Raw genomic sequence first — 19,979 nt, 5'->3', positions numbered from 1 at the left:
CAGAATGGACTGGTTGGATCTCCTTGCAATCCAAGGGACTCTCAAGAGTCTTCTCCAACACCACAGTTCAAAAGCATCAATTCTTCAGTGCTCAGCTTTCTTCACAGTCCAACTCTCACATCCATACATGACCACAGGAAAAACCATAGCCTTGACTAGACAGACCTTTGTTGGCAAAGTAATGTCTCTGCTTTTGAATATGCTATCTAGGTTGGTCATAACTTTTCTTCCAACGAGTAAGCGTCTTTTAATTTCATGGCTGCAGTCACCATCTGCAGTGATTTTGGAGCCCAGAAAAATAAAGTCTGACACTGTTTCCACTGTTTCCCCATCTATTTCCCATGAAGTGATGGGACTAGATGCCATGGTCTTCATTTTCTAAATGTTGAGCTTTAAGCCAACTTTTTCACTCTCCTCTTTCACTCTCATCAAGAGGCTTTTTAGTTCCTCTTCACTTTCTGCCGTGAGGGTGGTGTCATCTGCATGTCTGAGGTTATTGATATTTCTCCCCGGCAATCTTGATTCCAGCTTGTGCTTCTTCCAGCCCAGTGTTTATCATGATGTACTCTGCATATAAGTTAAATAAATAAGGTGACAATATACAGCCTTGACGTATACATTTTCCTATTTGGAACCAGTCTGTTGTTCCATGTCCAGTTCTAACTGTTGCTTCCTGACCTGCATACAGATTTCTCAAGAGGCAGGTCAGGTGGTCTGGTATGCCCATCTCTTGAAGAATTTTCCACAGTTTATTGTGATCCACACAGTCAAAGGCCTTGGCATAGTCAATAAAGCAGAAATAGATGTTTTTCTGGAACTTTCTTGCTTTTTCCATGATCCAAGACTGGGAGCTGACTGTGGCTCAGATCATGAACTCCTTATTGCCAAATTCAGATTTAAATTGAAGAAAGTAGGGAAAACCACTAGATCATTCAGGTATGACCTAAATCAGATCCCTTATGATTCAAATCTTAGGTCCATGTTAATTCCAAAGCCCCCGTTTTTCCCTCTGTTTCTGTGCTGTCCAGTATGGTAGCCACTGCCTAACTATGGCTTTGTGAGCACTTGAAATATGACTGATCAAATTGAGAAGTGCTATAAATATGAAGTTACACACTGGATTTTGAAGACTTGATGTGAAAAAAAGAGTACAAAATATGAATAATTTTAAAAATTTGATCACATTGACAGGATAATATTTTGGATATATTAGGTAAAATAAAATTACTAGTGTTATTTTTCTTTTTAAAAGTAGTTACTAGAAAATTTTAAATTATATCCGTGGCTCTCATTTGTGGCCTGTGATTATATTTCTGTGGGACAGTGCTGATCAAAATTATGTTGTCTCTAGTGATCTCATGAGTTTGCCTCTACAAGATCAGGGACATGACAGGCAACCCTTTGACCAAAGTCCCTGCCTGAGGTACAGCCTTCTTGAGATTCACTATCCCCCAACAAGCACACAAGTAAATAAACACACGTATCCCCCCAATCTAATTAAATTAATTAATTAGTATATGTGAACCATTGGGGCCTATTTGCAAGTAAGAAAATTGAGAGGTATGCTCAGAACTTAAGTCAGTTGTTTTACCATAGAAGGAATTTATGCAGTGTAATAAAAATGTGATTTCAAAGTATATTTAAATCAAAACAAGTTTAACATATCTATTCCTGATTAAATTGTAAATTAGAAGACTTTGGTCTATAACCTTTCTGAGTCACAATCACTTTGATGTTCCAAAGGAAGCAACAGAGATTGCAAACAGGATACTTTTAATAATTATATTCTTAATCACTGCCAACTTATATTTAAAAGAAACTAAAGTCAGTTATGGAGATTTTAAACTTTTGTTTTAATGCAGTTGAAAACTTGATGAAAGGAGTTACTGATCACTTTTCCTAGATAAAGAATTGTTTTGAATTGGCTCAACTTTCTGAATCTGTTTTTTCTTGCCAACATTCATAATCATTTCATCAAACAAAAAAAGTGTTGCTAACTTATTTAAGGACATTCAGATATTTGGATTCAAATAAGTTATGTAGATTAAGCAGGTAACTAGATACTGTACTTACAGATATGCTTCTGAACTCAATGGAAAATGGAAATACGACGTTTTCTAGTGCTATTTGGTAAAAATAAAAGTATAATTTCAGAAGAGATTTGCACATTTTTAAACAAGTATTTACCATGATTTTATTGTCTCCGCTTGCATTTGGAATACAAAACTGAGGATTTCTCCATTATCAGTCTGGTTTGATTTCACAAGAGGAATCAGTTAAGCTGAAAAGAAACTCCTGTCACCAGGAAGATATACAGTATTACTGGACTTTGGAGATGGGTGTATGTGATCCCCAGGAGAGTTACATGAAAACCATTGAACATAAGGCAATAGTATATATTTTTGTGGGTACATATTTATGAACGTGAAGTAAAGTAAAAGGTCTGAAAGAATATACATTCCAAAGTAGTTGTTTGTGGGAGTGTGAATGTTAAAGTATTCAAAAAGGAATTTTTATCCTGCAATAAAAAATATTTGTAGGGTTTTTTAAAACAAATATACACAAACACACACACACACATATATATTTGTATAGTTAAAATTATCTTGATTTTAAAATGAAAGTTTGGAGGTAGATTTGTAATAGGCCACTGCTGAGTACACCCTAGAGTTCTAGATACAGTCATCCCTCCATATCCACTGGGGATCGATTCCAGGACCCGGCTCCCCTCCCCCGGGGATGCCAAAATCCACAGTTGATCAAGTCCCTTATGTAAAACAGCACAAGTCCCTTATGTAAAACAGTGTTTGCCTATAACCTACACTCATTTTTGCGTGTATTTTAAATCATCTGTAGGTTATTTATAATACCTAATACAGTGCAAATGCTGTGTAATAGTTGTAAATACAATGTAAATGATATGTAAATAGTTGCCCATTGGGAGCAACTTCAACTTTTTGAAACTTTCTGGAACATTTTTTTCCAAGTATTTTCTACCCATGGTTGTTTGAATCTGTGGATGTGGAACCTGCAGATAGGGACCGTTGACTGTAATTTCAGTTGGTAAAATTTTAATAGCTTGCTATATTGTCCTCCTTCATGCTTTAAGTTTCCATCATACCAGCTGCTTGTGTCTGTCTGTACATACCAGAAGGCGTCTCTCATCTGAGCTTTAGTCAGTGTATTCACTGCCTAAAATCTCCTCCCCTTCTCTCCTTGATTAGCTCAGAGGTAGCGTTTTCTAGGAAAGCTTTCTCAGGGCTCCACCTCTCCGTGCTGATTGTGCATTCTTAACATGAAAGCCTTTACATATTCTGCCAGGAAGCTTGGACTTATCATCTCGGCAAAAGGGAACTTTTATTCTTTTAAGTAAAAGAGGTTTGTACTGTAGTGTCTGTGTGAATGGTTGTACCCATCCTCTTAAACTATGGACAGTGTAATCTTTTACAGCTTTATATCCTATTTAGCATGGCTTTCTCTCTACTTTCACTTGGATCGTCTGGAAGATTTAGGACTGCTTATTGTAGAATGGGACTTCCCACGTGGCGCTAGTGGTAAAGAACCCAGCTGCCAATGCAAGAGATGTAGGAGATGCGGGTTCGATTCCTGGCTGGGAAGATCCTCTGGAGGAGGGCATGGCAACCACTCCAGTGTTCTTGCCTGGAGAATCTCACGGACAGAGGAGCCTGGCAGGCTCCTTGGGGTTGCAGAGTCAGACACGACTGAAGCGACTTAGCACTATCAGCATGTTGTAGAATGACTTCTTGAGTCAATTGTGTAGTAAAGGACCATCTTACCTAATTCTTACGCTATACTAGATTTTTACCTAATTCAGTACTGTTAAACAGGGAACTTAAAAAATGAGACTTATTTGAATTGGATATTTGTGATAAAAAGGAAATGACTGAAGTGGCACCAGTTACTCAATGTGGCACCAATTATTCAATGTTCTTACTCTGGTTCTAGGTGAAGTAGAATGCTTCTTCCAGTTTCGGCTTTCTCCCTCAGGATGAGTGAGGATATGGATGACTGTGACATTAGTGAGCCCTTGTCAGCAGGTTTTTTTGTGCTGGGCCACCTCTTTCATTTTGTGTGGGTTTGCCATCTGGACTAAGTTGTGAGAAGGTCAGGTTGGAACTCCAGGCATCATCTGAGCAAGTAAGATGTGAATCTCAGCATCTAAGTTCTCACTTGGGCTTGCCTTTCTGATAGTGCCCTTAGCTTAGCCTGTCAGAAATTGGATTGCTTTTGGTAGCTTTGGTTATCAGTCAAAATAGTAGGACACTCATTAGTCCAGCAATTTTTTTTCCTAGTTAAAAGTGATATCATTGGACTAACAATAAAAATTAAAACATTTGTCTAGCCAGGTTGTATTGACAAGCTCACTGTTATCTCTGATTCATCATAGATTCCAAACCATGGCTAAATCCTAAATGTTACTTTGGACTCATTAAAAACTATCTTTTTGCTGGATTATATTGTTCCATTTTAGATAAGATAATTCCTGTTTATTCCTGAAATTTTACATGGCATTTGTGCCTCAGAATGAGGCAAATAAAAAAGAGTGTTGCAGAGATCCAGATTTTCTCTTCTTAATAATTTTACCTTGTTTATACTTTATTATTAACCCTTATTTGCCATAAATTAGCCAGTAAGGTGGGAGAAGGCAATGGCACCCCACTCCAGTACTGTTGCCCGGAAAATCCCATGGATGGAGGAGCCTGGTAGGCTGCAGTCCATGGGGTCGCTAAGAGTCAGACATGACTGAGCGACTTCACTTTCACTTTCCACTTTCATGCATTGGAGAAGGAAATGGCAGCCCACTCCAGTGTTCTTGCATGGAGAATCCCATGGACTGAGAAGCCTGGTCGGCTGCAGTCCATGGGGTCGCACAGAGTCGGACATGACTGAAGCGACTTAGCAGCAGCCAGTAAGGTAGCCAGAAATAGAAGCTTAAAGACATCTAATGGGTGGCTTCTTCAGATTTTGTTAGGAATGCTAAATTATTGAACTCCATAGACTCAAAAATTCTGTTCTGTTTATTTTTTCATCTATGTGAAGAGAGGAAATAATAGTAGTGATTTCCTTGCATGTTTCTTGAACTTTGACTTGGAAACAACATAGTATAATGGGTCAGAGCAATGACTGTGGGGCCACACTGCTGGATATGAATTGTGTTCTAAATCGTATTTACTTATTCCATTTTCTCAATTATGAAAAAAAGATGATCATAGTAATACTTTAAAGTTGTGCTGAGGTTTAAATGAGTTAGTACATATGAAATAACTTGAAAGACCTGGCATGTGGTAAGTACTCAAAAGTGCTATTTTGAAAATTCTTTTCTATCTTGTGTAGTTTATTTCTTTAAAAATAAAACTGTAAAAGAGGATGAGATGGTTAGATAGCGTCACCAACTCGGTGGGCATGAATCTGAGCAAACTCCAGGAGATACTGAAGGACAGGGGAGCCTGGTGTGTTGCAGTCTGTGGGGTTGCAAAGAATCAGAGACAATTTAGTGACTGAACAACAATAATATAAATATATCGCCTGTGTGCCATATAGCTCCAAGTGTCTGTCACCTGGATAGCCCACAACCCCCCTACTTCCTAGGGTTACCTTTTCTGCCAAAATGACTCCAACTCAAACCCTAATGTGACAGATTGTCTCAGGTCCTCTTTCATATCTCTGGGGCTTACAAGAAGGGGGGAGGTTGTACGTTTCCCTTGCTGTAATTTCCTGCTGTCACTCAGCATTGCAGCGCTGCTACTCTTCCTTATGGCTGATGCCTTTTCTTTGCCTCAGCTTTCCTGTTGCCCTCATAGCCTAAAGCCCCACGAACGCATTGGTCATGGATATGAAGGATTCTTACTGAAAGTTAGGGGAAAACTGAAGACTATTAAGTGTTGATTAAGTACAGTACAAGCAACAAAATTGGCTCGGAGATTAGACACTACTATCCTTAAGTTCTTTGGTCTTCTTGCCATAGAGAATTTCTCACCAGCTGTTGTCCTGAAGACTCCTTCTGCCTTTTGTCTTGTTGAGTCGTCACAACTTTCCCAATTGCTCCTTTTCTGAATACTCCCAGACCCCCAGACTACTCCTTCCTGGAGACTATTAGCAACCTCCTAAATCCTTGTTGTTTTATTATGTAGAATATTAGCTATCTGTTCTTTACTTTCAAACCATTTCGAAGAGCCTCTGCCTTTCTGGGCCAGAAATATGAAGGATCCATCAAGGAGTTTTCCCAATTTCCCAAGAAAAAAATTTCCTTCATAAAGACTTCTGCATTCCTTCTAAAGCAGAACAGCACTATTCACTAAAATTTTCCGTGATTATGGAAATGATCTCTAATCTCTGCTGTTTAGTAAGTTCTCCACTAGTCACATGTGACAACGGAGCCCTTAAAAAGTGGCTAGAGAAATCGAAGAACATTCAGTTAATTCTATGTAAAGAGCCACATGTGATTAATGAGTACCACATTGAATAGCACAGTTTTGAATTACATCTCCTTCAGAGTGCAGTCAGATTTTTCTTCCTGTTGTACATCTGTTTGCTTTAATTTTTAAAATTAGAATGTAAAAGTTTTAACTTTTATTACATTTAGTGTATAGCTGCACCTATACTTCTATTCATGGACGGTGTTAGAAAATTAGTATAAACAGTAGGTTATATTTAACTTAGAAGTCTCAGGAATTTTTCTAGGAACAAACATCTCCCCAACCAGGGATTGACTCCAGGTCTCCTGCATTACAGGCAGATTCTTTACCATGTGAGCCACCAGGGAAGCCTATACATAGGTATTTAGATTCTTTTCTTAATATAGGAACTAGCTTTATTATTTTATGATATTAATTTTTGTAATATTGGTTTTCAAAAAGTATGAAAGGACTTAGGAATACTCTGTAAAGTTTGGATTTCATGAGCTTCGGATGTATTGCTGTGCTGTTGGCGATGCTGTTGAAGTAGATCTAGATCCTCTGAAGTGGTCCCACACTGACAAAGCTGCTGTTGCTGCTGCTAAGTCGCTTCAGTCGTGTCCGACTCTGTGCGACCCCATGGACCGCAGCCCACCAGGCTCCTCCATCCATGGGATTTTCCAGGCAAGAGTACTGGAGTGGGGTGCCATTGCCTTCTCCGACTGACAAAGCTAGAACCCCCCCAAAAAGGTGCTACCAGCATCCAGAATTGCCCCACCTCTACTTTGTTGCCGATTCTGCAACAAGCAAATTTTCTGTTGGAGCCAGGGGCAGGCAGCTTCTCTTCTTCCTCCTGCCCTTTGATCTCCTACTAGTATCTCCTGATAGAACTTAAGGGAAACTAGCTGGCTAGGAGCCTAGGAAATGTAATTTTCAGAATCCAAGTACTGAGTGTAGAATGGAGGATATAGGAGGGTGGGTGTGGGGCTGAGAGGTAATAGGTAAATGACTATATACCTTGCCAGAGCAAATAATGCTGAAATAATAAGTATGTGTGTGTGTGTGTGTGTATCACAGATTCTTTATTATACACACTGTGCTTTGATTTTTGTTTTACTTGACTTTAATTGTTTTCTGTCAGTTTGCTAAACTTTATAAATATTCTCTTTTTGTGCTTGTAGCATTTTTCATTCTATGACCTGTGCCATAGTATAGTTTACTAGTCCCCTTACTAATGGACATTTATATTGTGTCCAGTCTTTTTCAATTACAAATGATGTTTCATTGAAAATTGTTTTATATGTAACTTTGCACATGTGACCATATTAATAAATTCCTATAAGAATTGCTGTATCAGAGAGTAGGTTCATTGAAATTTATAATTTTCATTTATAAATCATACGGCATATCTTATTCTTGCCAGTATACCGTTCATTCATGATTCAGTGTTTGGCTCTGCATTTATATAGAAATGCTGAAAACAGTAGATCATATTATAGCGACACTGCCTAATCACAGACCAGGCCCTTAGATGTAAAGTATGGTGGTAGGCATTGGCCTTCCAATTTACAAGGTTACAGGAGAATACAGCTTTTAGCTGGACTGATGATGGAAGGAAGGGAGGTGAGTGATTTAAAGAGCAAAAGCCTAAGGACTAGGGAAAACATACAGAGGCTGCAATAATACAAGAAGAAAAAATAGAGAGAAATTATTTGCATAGATACCATTTAAGCACCTAAACAAGCCTGAAGCCCATGAAACTCAGTACAACAGAAAATGCCTTTTCATAGACAGCAGAAGAATTGTTTCTAAAGCGACTTTTGACATTTAGAGGTGTTTTCTGGCTATCCCTCAACCTCATCCATCATTATGTTTGCTAAAAAAATTATACATATGAATATGACTTCAAAATGGAAGTCCTTTACCTTTTTCCAGAGATAATAGTTATAAGTTTGGTGTCATTTTTTTAATATACATACAACCAAGTTCATACATACATATTCACACATATGTTTAAACAGAAAAGGTTTTATACTGTATGTATTATTCTGTAGCCTTTCTTAATCTCATTTGAAAAACCAGTCTATGATAGCCCTTTTTCCATATAGATTTATCTTATTCTCTTTAATGATTACACACTGTTCTGGGTGTTTAAGTAGTAAATTTTATTTTGCATTCACTGTTTGTGAATATTTTTCACGTCGTTTCTAATTTTCATTGTTTGTAACAATGCCGCAGTAAATGTGACAAAGTTTTCTCTAGATCAGGTTCTGTTTGCCTGAATACCATCTCATGCTTTCTCTAAATGAGTATTATCTGGAGTAGTATTTGGGGCTTCCCAGGTGGCTCAGCAGTAAAGGATACACCTGCCAATGCAGGAGACATGGGTTCGATCCCTGGGTTGGGAAGATCCCCTGGAGAAGAAAATGGCAACCCAACCAGTATTCTTGCCTGGAAAATCCCATAGACAGAGGAGCCTGGCGGGTTACAGCCCATGGGGTCACAAAGAGTTGGACACGACTAAGCACGCATGTAACAAGAATAGTAATTAGTTTGGAGGCAAAAGACTACCATTCACTATGGAAACATATTCCTGTGTAGAACCATCTCCTCTTCGTAAATAGCTTGCACATTGGTTGTTGTTCCCTGAATAACTGTGAAAGGATGACTTTTGTGTTAACTTAAATATGTTTGACCAAAGTTTTAGCTGTTTCTTCCACAGACTTGCAATTTAAAGTGAGAAAGGTGAACTTCACTCATGATATAGAAGGTAATCAAAGCTAAGACTTGCAGTAGTAGACTGAAAGTATTGGGAAGGCCAAGTTAAAAAGCAGAGGCAAAGACTGTTAAAACATTTATAGTAAACCTTTACCTCTAATATTGTTTCAGAGTTGATTAATGAATGACAGTGAAAAGAGATTAGATGCAAGTTAAATTACATTAATTTTTTTTTCTTTAAATCAAGCATATAATATTTAGTCAGAACATAACTTTAAGGAAGCTCCCAGGTCTTTCAGGGTCAGAATTCTCCACACAAAAGGATAATTTCAAATGTAATGTCCCCTTTCAAGTTCAGTATTTCACCAAATAACTCATTATGGTCAGAGTAGCCTACTTCTTGTAATTTTTTCATTGGTAGTGGCACTAGTTGGAGTACTATAGTTTTGACTTTTTAGTGCTTTTGCATTTCTCCATATTAAAACAACTAAGGCTTCTGGCTTTGATGTGTTTGAATAGTTTAGAAAGAAATGTCACACATCTTTCTAGGTTTTGGTCATTGTCTCAGTGTTTTGTTATTGCAACATGATGGAAGTAAGAAAGGAGGCCCTTTAGATTATACTTCTGGTATCTTAAATATCAATAAAAAATAACAGTAACCAAGGTTACTTTGGAGCTTTGCAAGCTCCTGAGATTTGTTATTTCTGCTGGGTATAATTTTCCTAGCTTAGAAGCTGAGGTTTCAGATTTTAAACATGGAATTTGGAACTAGGGATTGGGGCTCTTTAGCACCATAAATGGAACTGAGTACCCTTTCTAAACTACGTGGAGCACAATGGTTTTTCTTTTTTCCCTCCCATTTTTTTACATGACATTTTACTTCTTTCACATTCATGTGCTGACATGGCTTGTTTACATTCTAAATTCTGTCCAAGTTTCTGTAACCTCAGCAACACCTGTAACAGAGCATCACTCTAACGTGGACAGGGAAGAAAATATTTTCCTGGAAAAACACCCTGGAATTCTCTGATTGAGTAATTTGCAAAAGATTGTTAGCCATAAGCTTCCTCTTAAATGGAAATGCTTTACAGTTTTAATGGGCTTGCTTCAAGGGGAAAAGGCATCATTTAATAAAGGAGATAGGAAGTATAAAAAAAATAATAAAGTGAGAAAGGTGAACTTCACTCATGATATAGAAAATAATATTTTGAGGATGAAAGAGATGATGTTTATGAAACATTTTGTTTCTCTTAGGAGTAATAAGATGTCATACTGTTTAAAATACAAATACATTATCTTCAGATTTCCTCTTACAGAAGACCATATCAAATATAATCATATAGGTGTTTTCCTAGAGTACCTTATCTCCTGAAACATCTGATGACTGGCTGTGGAAGTTGTGAAAGTGCAAGAAAATGACTGCTTAGTTGGTGATGTGGTGGAGCAGGACTCTTGTTAGACCGTGAGTCTAATAACCTCTAGCACAGTCTGTCATTCAGACCTAGTCATGCCACTTTGACTCTTCATAAGTCATCTCACATTCTCCTTTTAAGTATTTCACAGTTGTGTTAAGTAAAGTCAAGATGAGCTGAGATGAAACGTAAAGACTGTACTTTGAAAAACTTCCTGTTTATATGCTTAGGATGATTCCAGGGATTAGGAATATTAGTATGTCTGGGGCACATCTGTGAGGTGCATCATTATGCCCTTTCAAGAAGACATGGACTTGGGAAAAGATGGTAAGAGAAGAGATTGAGAGAAAAGATGAGACACAGGTTTTTGACTAAATTATAACTTCAGCAGGATGTCAGAGCTTTATTTCTCATAAGACACATTAAGTACCATTTCTTATTTTTCATGAACCAAAAAAGATAAAATACTAATCACCTGAAATTTTCAGATAAAAGGTAGCATAGATTTTTAAAAAATTTTGAATGTTACTACTTTGGAGAATTCAAGTTAGGGTCTGGCTTCCATTTATATAACATGTTCTGGTTCATTGTTTATGTTTATACTTTATAAATTTAAGTTGATTAACTCTTAGAGTTTCACTTTATCTCTTAAAATGGCTATCACATGCATAATTTTCTAATCTTCAGAGAATTTCTCTGGTTTTTGAGAGCAAATAACTTTTTTACATCAGAGTTTTCATTGATTTATACTTTCTGTGCATAAGCACTGTAAAAATGCTGTCAGTTTCAGCGATTTTAATTATGCTTAAGTTTTAACATCTCTTCCTTAAAGAGGGTTTTTTTGTGTGTGTGTGTTTTAACATTTAGAATCACGTTATGAGTTTTTATTTTAAAATATTTTTGTTTTTTTATCCTGTTGGGATAACTTCTTCCATAGTAGGTGATGGAAAGAATTCTTTGAATCAGTCAGTATTTATAGTTGTTTGCTTCCTCGTAGTGGTAAGGGCCAATGGGCACATTTTACTGACTGGAGTATTGTTAAATTATTTTTTAGTTATTTAAAAAACTAAAAGCTATACTTAAATATAAGGGTGGGTTGTTCTTGAAGCTGGATCACCTTAGCTGACATTATACCTTCTTACAGTTTGTCTGTTCTCTTTATCCTCCTTCACTGCTTTATTTTCCTCCATAGCATTTGTCACCTTGTAGTATAAATGCAGTCTTTTCTGGGGCGGAGTGTGGGGCAGGGGCGTTTGTTTGTTATGGTCCGTTTTCCCTACTGAGCTTCTCCTTAATGGTGAAGAATCCACCTGCAATGCAGGAGATGTGGGTTCAGTACTTGGGTCAGAAAGATCCTGTGGAGAAGGAAGTAACCACCCACTCCAGTATTCTTGCCTGGGAAATCCCATGGGCAGAGGTGCTTGGCAGGCTAGTCCATGGGGTCGCAAAGAGTCAGACACGACTTAGCAACTGAACAACAGCAATCCTTCCTACTAAAATGTAATCTCCTCGAATGCAAAGATTTTCATCTTTTCTTCTTAATGCTATCCAGTGCTTAGAAAAGGCACTGAATAAATACACACTCAGCTTTGCAATTTTTAATTTGTAAAAAGCATTTAATCAGAACTTTTAATTTTGAGAATATTGACCTTGTTTTAAATTTTTTTTATAGTGAACTTCAACTCATCTGAAATACAAATAATTGGAAAGTCAATATCACCATCTTTTAAAATTCTTACATATGCCTTCTTAGTTCCATCCTCTCAAATCAGAAACTTATTCAAAAATTCAATCCTTCAAGTTTAATTTGGAGTCTGTACATATTAAGCCCAAGTTCTTGCAAGTGTCTGGGTTAGTGGTGATAGCTGATTTCCATATTGGTGTTAATAATTGTGATTTTCATGTGCCTTAAGATCCTGAAATACCTTCTGAAATTCTGGCACAGTGGGAAGCAAATTCAGGAAAATAATGGTGGCATCTTCTCTCAGATTATTCAGTCAGCAAATTATAATATAAAATGAGTATTTGTAAAGCTTGGATAAAGAATAACATGAAAATGATTAAAATCCTATATATTATCTTAATATTTTAAAAGGGAAAATATTGCTTTGTCATATGTGTAGGGAAAGTATTATTAGGAGTGTTTAATATCTATTTTATTCATTTTAGATAAGATGGGAAAAGAACATCACGTTGGGGGAGCCACCAGGATTCTTACATTCTTGGTGGTGGTAAGTATCTTTTATTCCATTTTCATTAGATTGATGATGCATTTCACTAGGCTTGCACATACCTGTTTATGGTTTTATGCTTCTCATTTATACTTTTTCATTTTCTGCAGTTATTTTCTGAAAGGTAGCACTTATAAAAAAACAAAAGAAAACAACAACAACAAAAAAAAAACAAGCTCAAAACCAGCATTAAGTAGTTAACTTAAAGATACTGCTATTAAGTCAAGATGTAATTGTGAACAATGTGGACTCTCCAGCTCTAAGTATGAGTTTGTATTAGTCAACTCTCGTTACCATAAGAAAATACCATAGACTGGGTGGCTTAAACAGTAGAAATTACTTTTCTCACAGTTCTGGAGGCCAGAAGTCCCGAGTTCAATCTGCCAAGCATGGTGTGTTTCTAATGAGAACTCTCTTCCTGGCTTGTAGATAGCTGCCTTCTTACTGTGTCCTCACATGGATAGAGAGAGAGAGAGCACGCACATATCAGAATGAGAGAGACAGAGCAAGCACATGCTGACTGACTGGCTAGCTCTCTGATGGCTGTGTTTGTAGGGGCACTAATTGCATCATGAGGGCCCCACCCTTGTGACTTCATCTAAGCCTGAAGATACTGAAGGTGGTGGTGGTGGTGGTGGTGAATTTTCAGAATAGTCTAAAAAAGTTTGAAATAGTTCTAGATAGATTCAGAGATAGAACTGCCTAGGAATGTACACACGAACGATCAGTCAGTATTAAAGGCTAGTTGATATCAGAACTTGCAAATTTTATTGCAGCACCAGTACACCCAGGTTTGTGACTTTTCTGCAGCAGCATTAGTCTAGGTACTCAAATGGACAAGCTAAGGTTTTTCTTTTTTTTTAAAGTTTCTTCATTTAGGAGCATTTCCTGTTCAGTATGTTAATACACTCATCTCTCAGCATCATACTTAAAAGGAAAAAACAAAAATAAAAGTTCTCTTCCAGTGCCGTGGATGTGGTTTCCTGGTCTGTTACTTAATGCCATCATCTTTGTAATCTCTCTCCTGAAAACGTGCTTTACTAGAAGTCCCGTGGTGAATGGAACCGCACTTGGTCAGTTATGATTGTGGGTTTCCCTTGTTAGTCTCCAATACGTATGGCAGGAACAGGTGCGGGCCTTTGGTTCAGAGTTTTTCCTGTATTTGGAATAACGGTTCATTGCAGTTAAGCACTATTGTGCTTTTTCCTGGGGCTTAAGACTGATGTCTTGTAACATAATGTTTTAAAAGTCAGTTTTTCATTTTACATAAGCTGTTTTTATGGTATCTAGATCTAGACTATAAATGCTTAACTGCTGAATGTAATTGAGGTTCCCCACTTATGCACACCCTTATATTTTATATGTTTCCTATTATGTCTATAAAGTGACACAAGAAACCACGTTAGAGGTCTGTCCATATTGGATTAGTGGGCTAACAAAATGAAGATTTTAAGTTTTTCATTATAGAATTAATTCCGTTTCTTGCACCCATCTCTCTTTTACTCCCTTCCTCATGAATCTAACCTATCCTTGTACTGTAGATGGTTGATAATAATTCACTGAATACTTTGGCTTTTTGCTTCTGTCAGACTTCAGTTTTTTTGGTCGTTTTTATCAGTAGGTGCAGCTCTTAGATCTGCTATTGCTCTTCCTTTTTCTGTGGCTCTTAGATTCAGGGGAGCTCTTTCTCTGTGGTTTTGGTATTTTAAGTAATTTTTACTTAGTTGTAGATATCAAAGAAATTGTAAATAAAGGGCACATAAATATTTTAGGCCATATTTATTTTCATTTAAGTCTAGCACATGCAAAAGGTACATTGTTTTCAGTGTTTTTAATGTTCTTCCCTAAAACTACTACATGTACCTTTTGAGGTGCCTGCTTTATATAAATGAGTGATTCTTAATGATTTTTAAGTCATGGGGTCCTCTGAGAACTGATGGAAAGCTAGGGATCCCCTCTTTCAGGACATTGCCCAGATCCTAAGCTTTTCTGATCATTGTGTGTAGCTAACCATGACTATGGGCCTTAAGTCCAGCAGGGTCCTGACTTTTTTTCCCGTTGTTTCAAAGATCTCTTTGTTTTTTTTTTTTTTTTAATTGATACTTCATTTTTTAGAGTAGTTTTCAGTCAGTTCATAACAAAATTGAGGAGAAGGTAGAGATTTTCCATGTAACTCCTGCTTCCACAATGTATAGCCTTCCCATAATCAACATTCCCCACCAGAGTGGTACCCTTGTTGTAACTGATGAACCTACATTAACACACTATAATCACTCCAAGTCCATAATTTACATTACAGTTCATTTCTGGTGTTGTACATTCTGTGGCCTTAAGCAAATGTATAATGACGTGTATCCACAATTATAGTAATGTACAGTGTGACAAGTAAGAACAGGGCCTGGGGTTGGGACTCTGAGGAAGGTCAACATTTAAGTGTAAACAGATAAAGAGGAGCCTCAAAAGAAAATACCTAGAGAGGAAGGAGGGTAATCAGGAAAGAATAATATATGGAAACTAGAAAAGGTGTTCAAAGGAGAGAGTAAATTCTGCAGCAGGTATAAGTTAAAAAAAAAAAAGTTTTCCTGAATTGGGAACTAAGGTTTTCTTAGATCTTCTTGGGGAGAACAGTTTCAGTGGAATAGTGAACATGAAATTTAGGGGACTGTTATGTTCCATTTTTCCAGCTCCAGGGTTATGAAGAATAGTTGAGGTATGTGGTGATGTGTATAGTAGTTTCAGGATTAACAACACAGAACAGGACCTAGCATTTTTGTATTTTTATTTTTAGCATAGATTTCAGCATGTATGTAGATGGAGGTAAGAGTAGGGGAGATTGAAGATGCTGAAAGAGAATAAATATGAACAAAAATGCAGAATAAATTACGGGAGGAATGAGGGGCAGAGGCCTTGGAGAGGAGAGAAATTTCTCCCTTTAGTATGGCTTAGGGGAAAGTGTGTGATTTTACTTTCTGGAAATGTTTTTCTTGTTCCTAATATGATGTCCCTTGTGATTTCTTTTCTTCTTTCAGTTTGTATCATGCCCAGTACTGTTGTAATTTTTATGCCTCTCTCCCGTGCTCATTACATTCACTGTGATCAAATCCATCTTGAAAACATGTTTCCTGTTAATATGCTTTAATAAAAGTTCCCAGCTCTCTTCCATGGATTTCAGGGATACAAATGCTGAGGAACTTCTTTCCCCTGAAATTAATGTCCCTTTTTATTTGTATAATTTAAAAATACACACTTTTTAAAACTTCCTATTTCAACTTTTAATGGAAGAAACTTTTAAATTTAATTTTATATATAAAAACCTTTTAGAATAACTTTGGGCTCATGTATTTATATCCTGTAATTAAATATGTATAACATTGCAGGAAAAAATGAACCAATAACTAAGGTTATCATAAGAATCCAGTTTCTGTCTCCTGGCAGTGGAAAAGTCAAATTTTGCAGCATGCTAGCACTCTGACGATCTTAGAATCTAATAATGACATCAGGTGTAGCTAAGAATAACCAAATATACGTGTGAAAATAATTGTGTGTGTTGGAATTAGCCTGCTTACTAGAATGATATATAATATTTGTAAGTGGCAGACTACTTCTTACTCATCTTGTATGTCTTGCCTATAATAGGCATTGCATAACTAATTATTTATTTGAATTTGTTAAACTAAACATCAATATAAGACAATGTAGGCAACAACTAGGATAGAAAGAGGAGTATAATCACAATAAGAAGGGAAGAAAGTAAACAACAGAAGTGGTCAGACTGTATGGAAAAAGTGAAATGTGTTGGAGAGTAGGGAAGGAATGTGGAATACAAGGAAGATTTGGTGGGAAGACACTGTAAAAACAACAACAACTTGGAATTTTCCACTAAATACAAAGGATTGGAAAGGAAATTGACACAAATTTTACTTCCTTAATAAGAAAACTTTTTTTGACCATATTAACTCTATGAGTCTTTTCTAGAATATTTTTAATACCTGTATGCTGTTTTAAAAATAATTTAGGAACTTCCCTAGCAGGCCAGTGGTTAAGACTTCACCTTGTCTCTATTGTTGTAGAACTGTGTATTTCTTCTTTGGGTAAACGTCTTTAAAAGGATATATTTCTTTGCCTTTATTCAAGAAAATAATGTATATTTTTAATACATTTTTTATATATCTAATAATGTAGGATTATTAGAAACACTATATATAAAGTTATGCTACTTTAGTAATTTGTTTTATTATCCTTATTATGGCACTTATAAATTTTTGACCACTTACTAAATCCATAAAGAGAAACATTGTCATAATATTGCATATAATATTCTGTGATTAAATACAATTTAAAGACAGCCATTATAAAATTTTAGTTTTAAGAACTTTGACGTTCCTTAAGAACATGAAAATAAGTATAATTGCAATACATGATAAATCATAACACACCTGTTCCAGGTGGAACACTTTAAGCTGTATCCTTGTCTATGTATAATTATTATACTTTTTATCCCAAAAGGAATATAGGAAAGCCAAGCACAATTTTAAACTGCTTGCACTCTAGTTTAGGAATTGAAATTATTTGAATTCATTTGGTCTTTATTGTTTGCTTTGTATTTCTTGCTTATTGTAGAAATTTAAAAGGAAATAAATGTCAGTACTTAATCTTTCATATATTTTGCCTCCAAGAGTAATCTTATTTTACGGAATTAATTGTTATAATGCCTAGAGAATGTTTTATCCTAGCTCAGGAGAGAGATCCAGATAAAATGCGACTTCAAAGGTCAAAACAAAGAGACAAGTTTGATTTACCAAGCTTTATTGTGCCATTGTTAACTGTGCCCTCAGCCCAATGACCTGCCTTAACAATATGTATGCATTTTAAATTTTTGTGCAAGCTAATTATAGTGTTATATTATTAATAATATATTGACTGTAAGACCCTGTGCTTATTTTATACAATTTAATTTTCTTAACAGCCCCATTTTATAGAGGAGAAAATTGTTTCTTGTTTAAACAAATTGAGCTAGTAGGCGGCAGGGCCAGCTTCTATCTCAGATATGTCCTGTTCCTAAAGTTAGGCCGTTAACCATTTGGCTGAGCATACTTTGCAGTTCTCTAGAGAGGGAAATGTACAGTAAAAAAATATTTGTTGATCAGTAAAACTGCTTTTGTTTATCATTAGGACTTTCAGACATTTGCTTTCTTGATTTTAATCCCTTGTTCATGTTCATTGTTAATTTTATGAAACATGGGCCTGTGTGTTTGTAAGCAGTATAATTATTTTTCCCAACCAGTTCTGTTTTGCTTTTATTGCTCTTGAATAGGAAGAAAAAAAGAAATTGTGATTTTTTAAATTTTCAAAATGACCAACCTGTCTTGGTAATTACAAAGGAAAACCAGAGGATATTTTAAGAAAATATATTTATTTGGCAGGTGTGACCTAATGGTTAGGGTATTGGCCTGGGGTTGGATAATAAAATTATCTTGAAAAAGTGAATTTCACTTATAAAAATAGTTATTTTATTCCTTAATGATTAAATTGGTATTAAAAAAATCTTTTATTTTTCATGGGAAAGTTGTGAAAAGTGTTATAATTATTTCAATCAAATGTTTAAGTCATTCTTAAGACAATTAAGAATGACAGTTTTAATTTTTTTATTGTCATTTCAGAAAAATCTTAGCATTTCTGAATGATGGCTAGGTTATACCTATTACTACAAGAAGAGACTTCTCTGAATTTAAATCTTTCAAATAAATGTTTGTCCTAAAGAAGAAAACACATATTGTGTAAGGAATATTTGCCTTCTGTTTCTGGAATTGTGCTCTCTCATTTGACATTATATGATTTTCTTAATGTTTCTATAATTACTTTTTTAGTGTATTTTGGGATCTCTACTGTGCAGCTCCAGAAAGACGGGAAACATGTGAACATTCAAGTGAAGCAAAAGCCTTCCATGATTACGTAAGTTTCTATACAGTTTTACTAAGCTATATTGTCAGTTTTGTTTTTAACCACTGTTCTTGAAAAATATATTGGACCGTCCATTTTTTTCCTTTGGTACTTAAGGAATTACTGTTTTTTCCTTGGGAAATAGGCTTATCATTTTAAAAGTGAAACAGAAATGGATGTGTAAGTCTTGTTGAAGAAGCTTAGGGCAAGAGAGTAGTCCTAACTTTAAGCTATTAGAGGTGTTTCTTACCTTTAAGTGTGCTTGATTTGTGTAATTGCCTATATATAAAAATTAAGTAGTAATTATTCCACAAAAAAGTCATCATAAGAATGTTATAAAAGTTCTTCTTCTGCATTTCCATTAAAAAATATATAGAAGTATTACATTATTCTTTTTACAACTTTGAGTTACATTATTATAAGGCTAAATATCCACTCACTGAATTCAGTTCCATAAGTAAATTTAATGTGAATTAAAGGAAATACAAGATAAGAGAGCAAAAATGTCTGGACAAAAAATGAAAATATGAACTTTTTGTTAAGTTCTTCAGGGCCGTGGACTATCTGTGACAAGGTGATGGATGTATATTGAGTGTTTTTTAAGAAGAATTATAAATGTGATTTTAGAGAATTGATGGCACAAGGAAGCAGAATTGTAAAAGAAAGGTGGAAGGCAGGGGGAGTAGGTTTTCTTCAGGGAAAAGTGGCATTTAATAATGGCAAGACTGTTTTGTTTTTAAAATTTATTTGTTTGGCTGCACTGCACTGGGTCTCAGTTTCAGAACTACAGGACCCTCAGTCTTCACTGTGGTATGTGGGATCCCTTAGTTACATCATGCTAAATCTTAGTTGTGGCATGTGGGATCTAGTTTCATGACCAGGGATCAAACCTGGGGCTGCTGCAGTGGGAGCTTGGAATCTTAGCCTCTGGATCACCTGGGAAGTTTCAGTGAGACGGTGCTTTAAAGAGGCTAGGAAATGCAAAACTGACCATAAGACACACAGACTGAGTTTGGGATGGAGGAAAACCAGTTTCCTTGGTTTAGAGGAAGTGGAATTAGGCCTGGAGCCTGAGGAAATACTGATTTTAAGTACCTGAAAATTTACCAGAGAGATGCATGTTTAGTTGGTGAAAGGGTGGCATCATTCTATGTAAATACCCTTTAAAACCAGAACCAGGCCTCAAAAAGGAAAAGGAACTTCTTCTTCCAAAGGAAGTACTTCAGCCCTAGACTGGAGAGTAGAAATAGCCAGAATTATAA

General features: G+C 36.1%; 1 protein-coding gene across 1 annotated transcript in view; it reads left to right on the top strand.

The window, feature by feature from the left end:
* SSBP2 (single-stranded DNA binding protein 2) overlaps nt 1-19,979 on the top strand; it is a gene marked incomplete at its 5' end in the record, with an annotated part of 221,161 nt that overhangs the window by 1,277 nt on the left and 199,905 nt on the right. The window contains 2 exons of the mRNA XM_010863391.1: nt 12,716-12,777; nt 18,645-18,729. Of these exons, the coding sequence (XP_010861693.1) occupies nt 12,716-12,777; nt 18,645-18,729 (147 nt within the window). The remainder of the gene's footprint in view (nt 1-12,715; nt 12,778-18,644; nt 18,730-19,979) is intronic.

Source organism: Bison bison, unplaced genomic scaffold (assembly GCF_000754665.1).
Source record: "Bison bison bison isolate TAMUID 2011002044 unplaced genomic scaffold, Bison_UMD1.0 scf7180017864490, whole genome shotgun sequence".
NCBI classification, from domain to species: domain Eukaryota; kingdom Metazoa; phylum Chordata; class Mammalia; order Artiodactyla; family Bovidae; genus Bison; species Bison bison.
The sequence above is the reverse complement of the archived record's forward strand: the minus strand, read 5'-3'. Positions and strand labels throughout refer to the sequence as shown.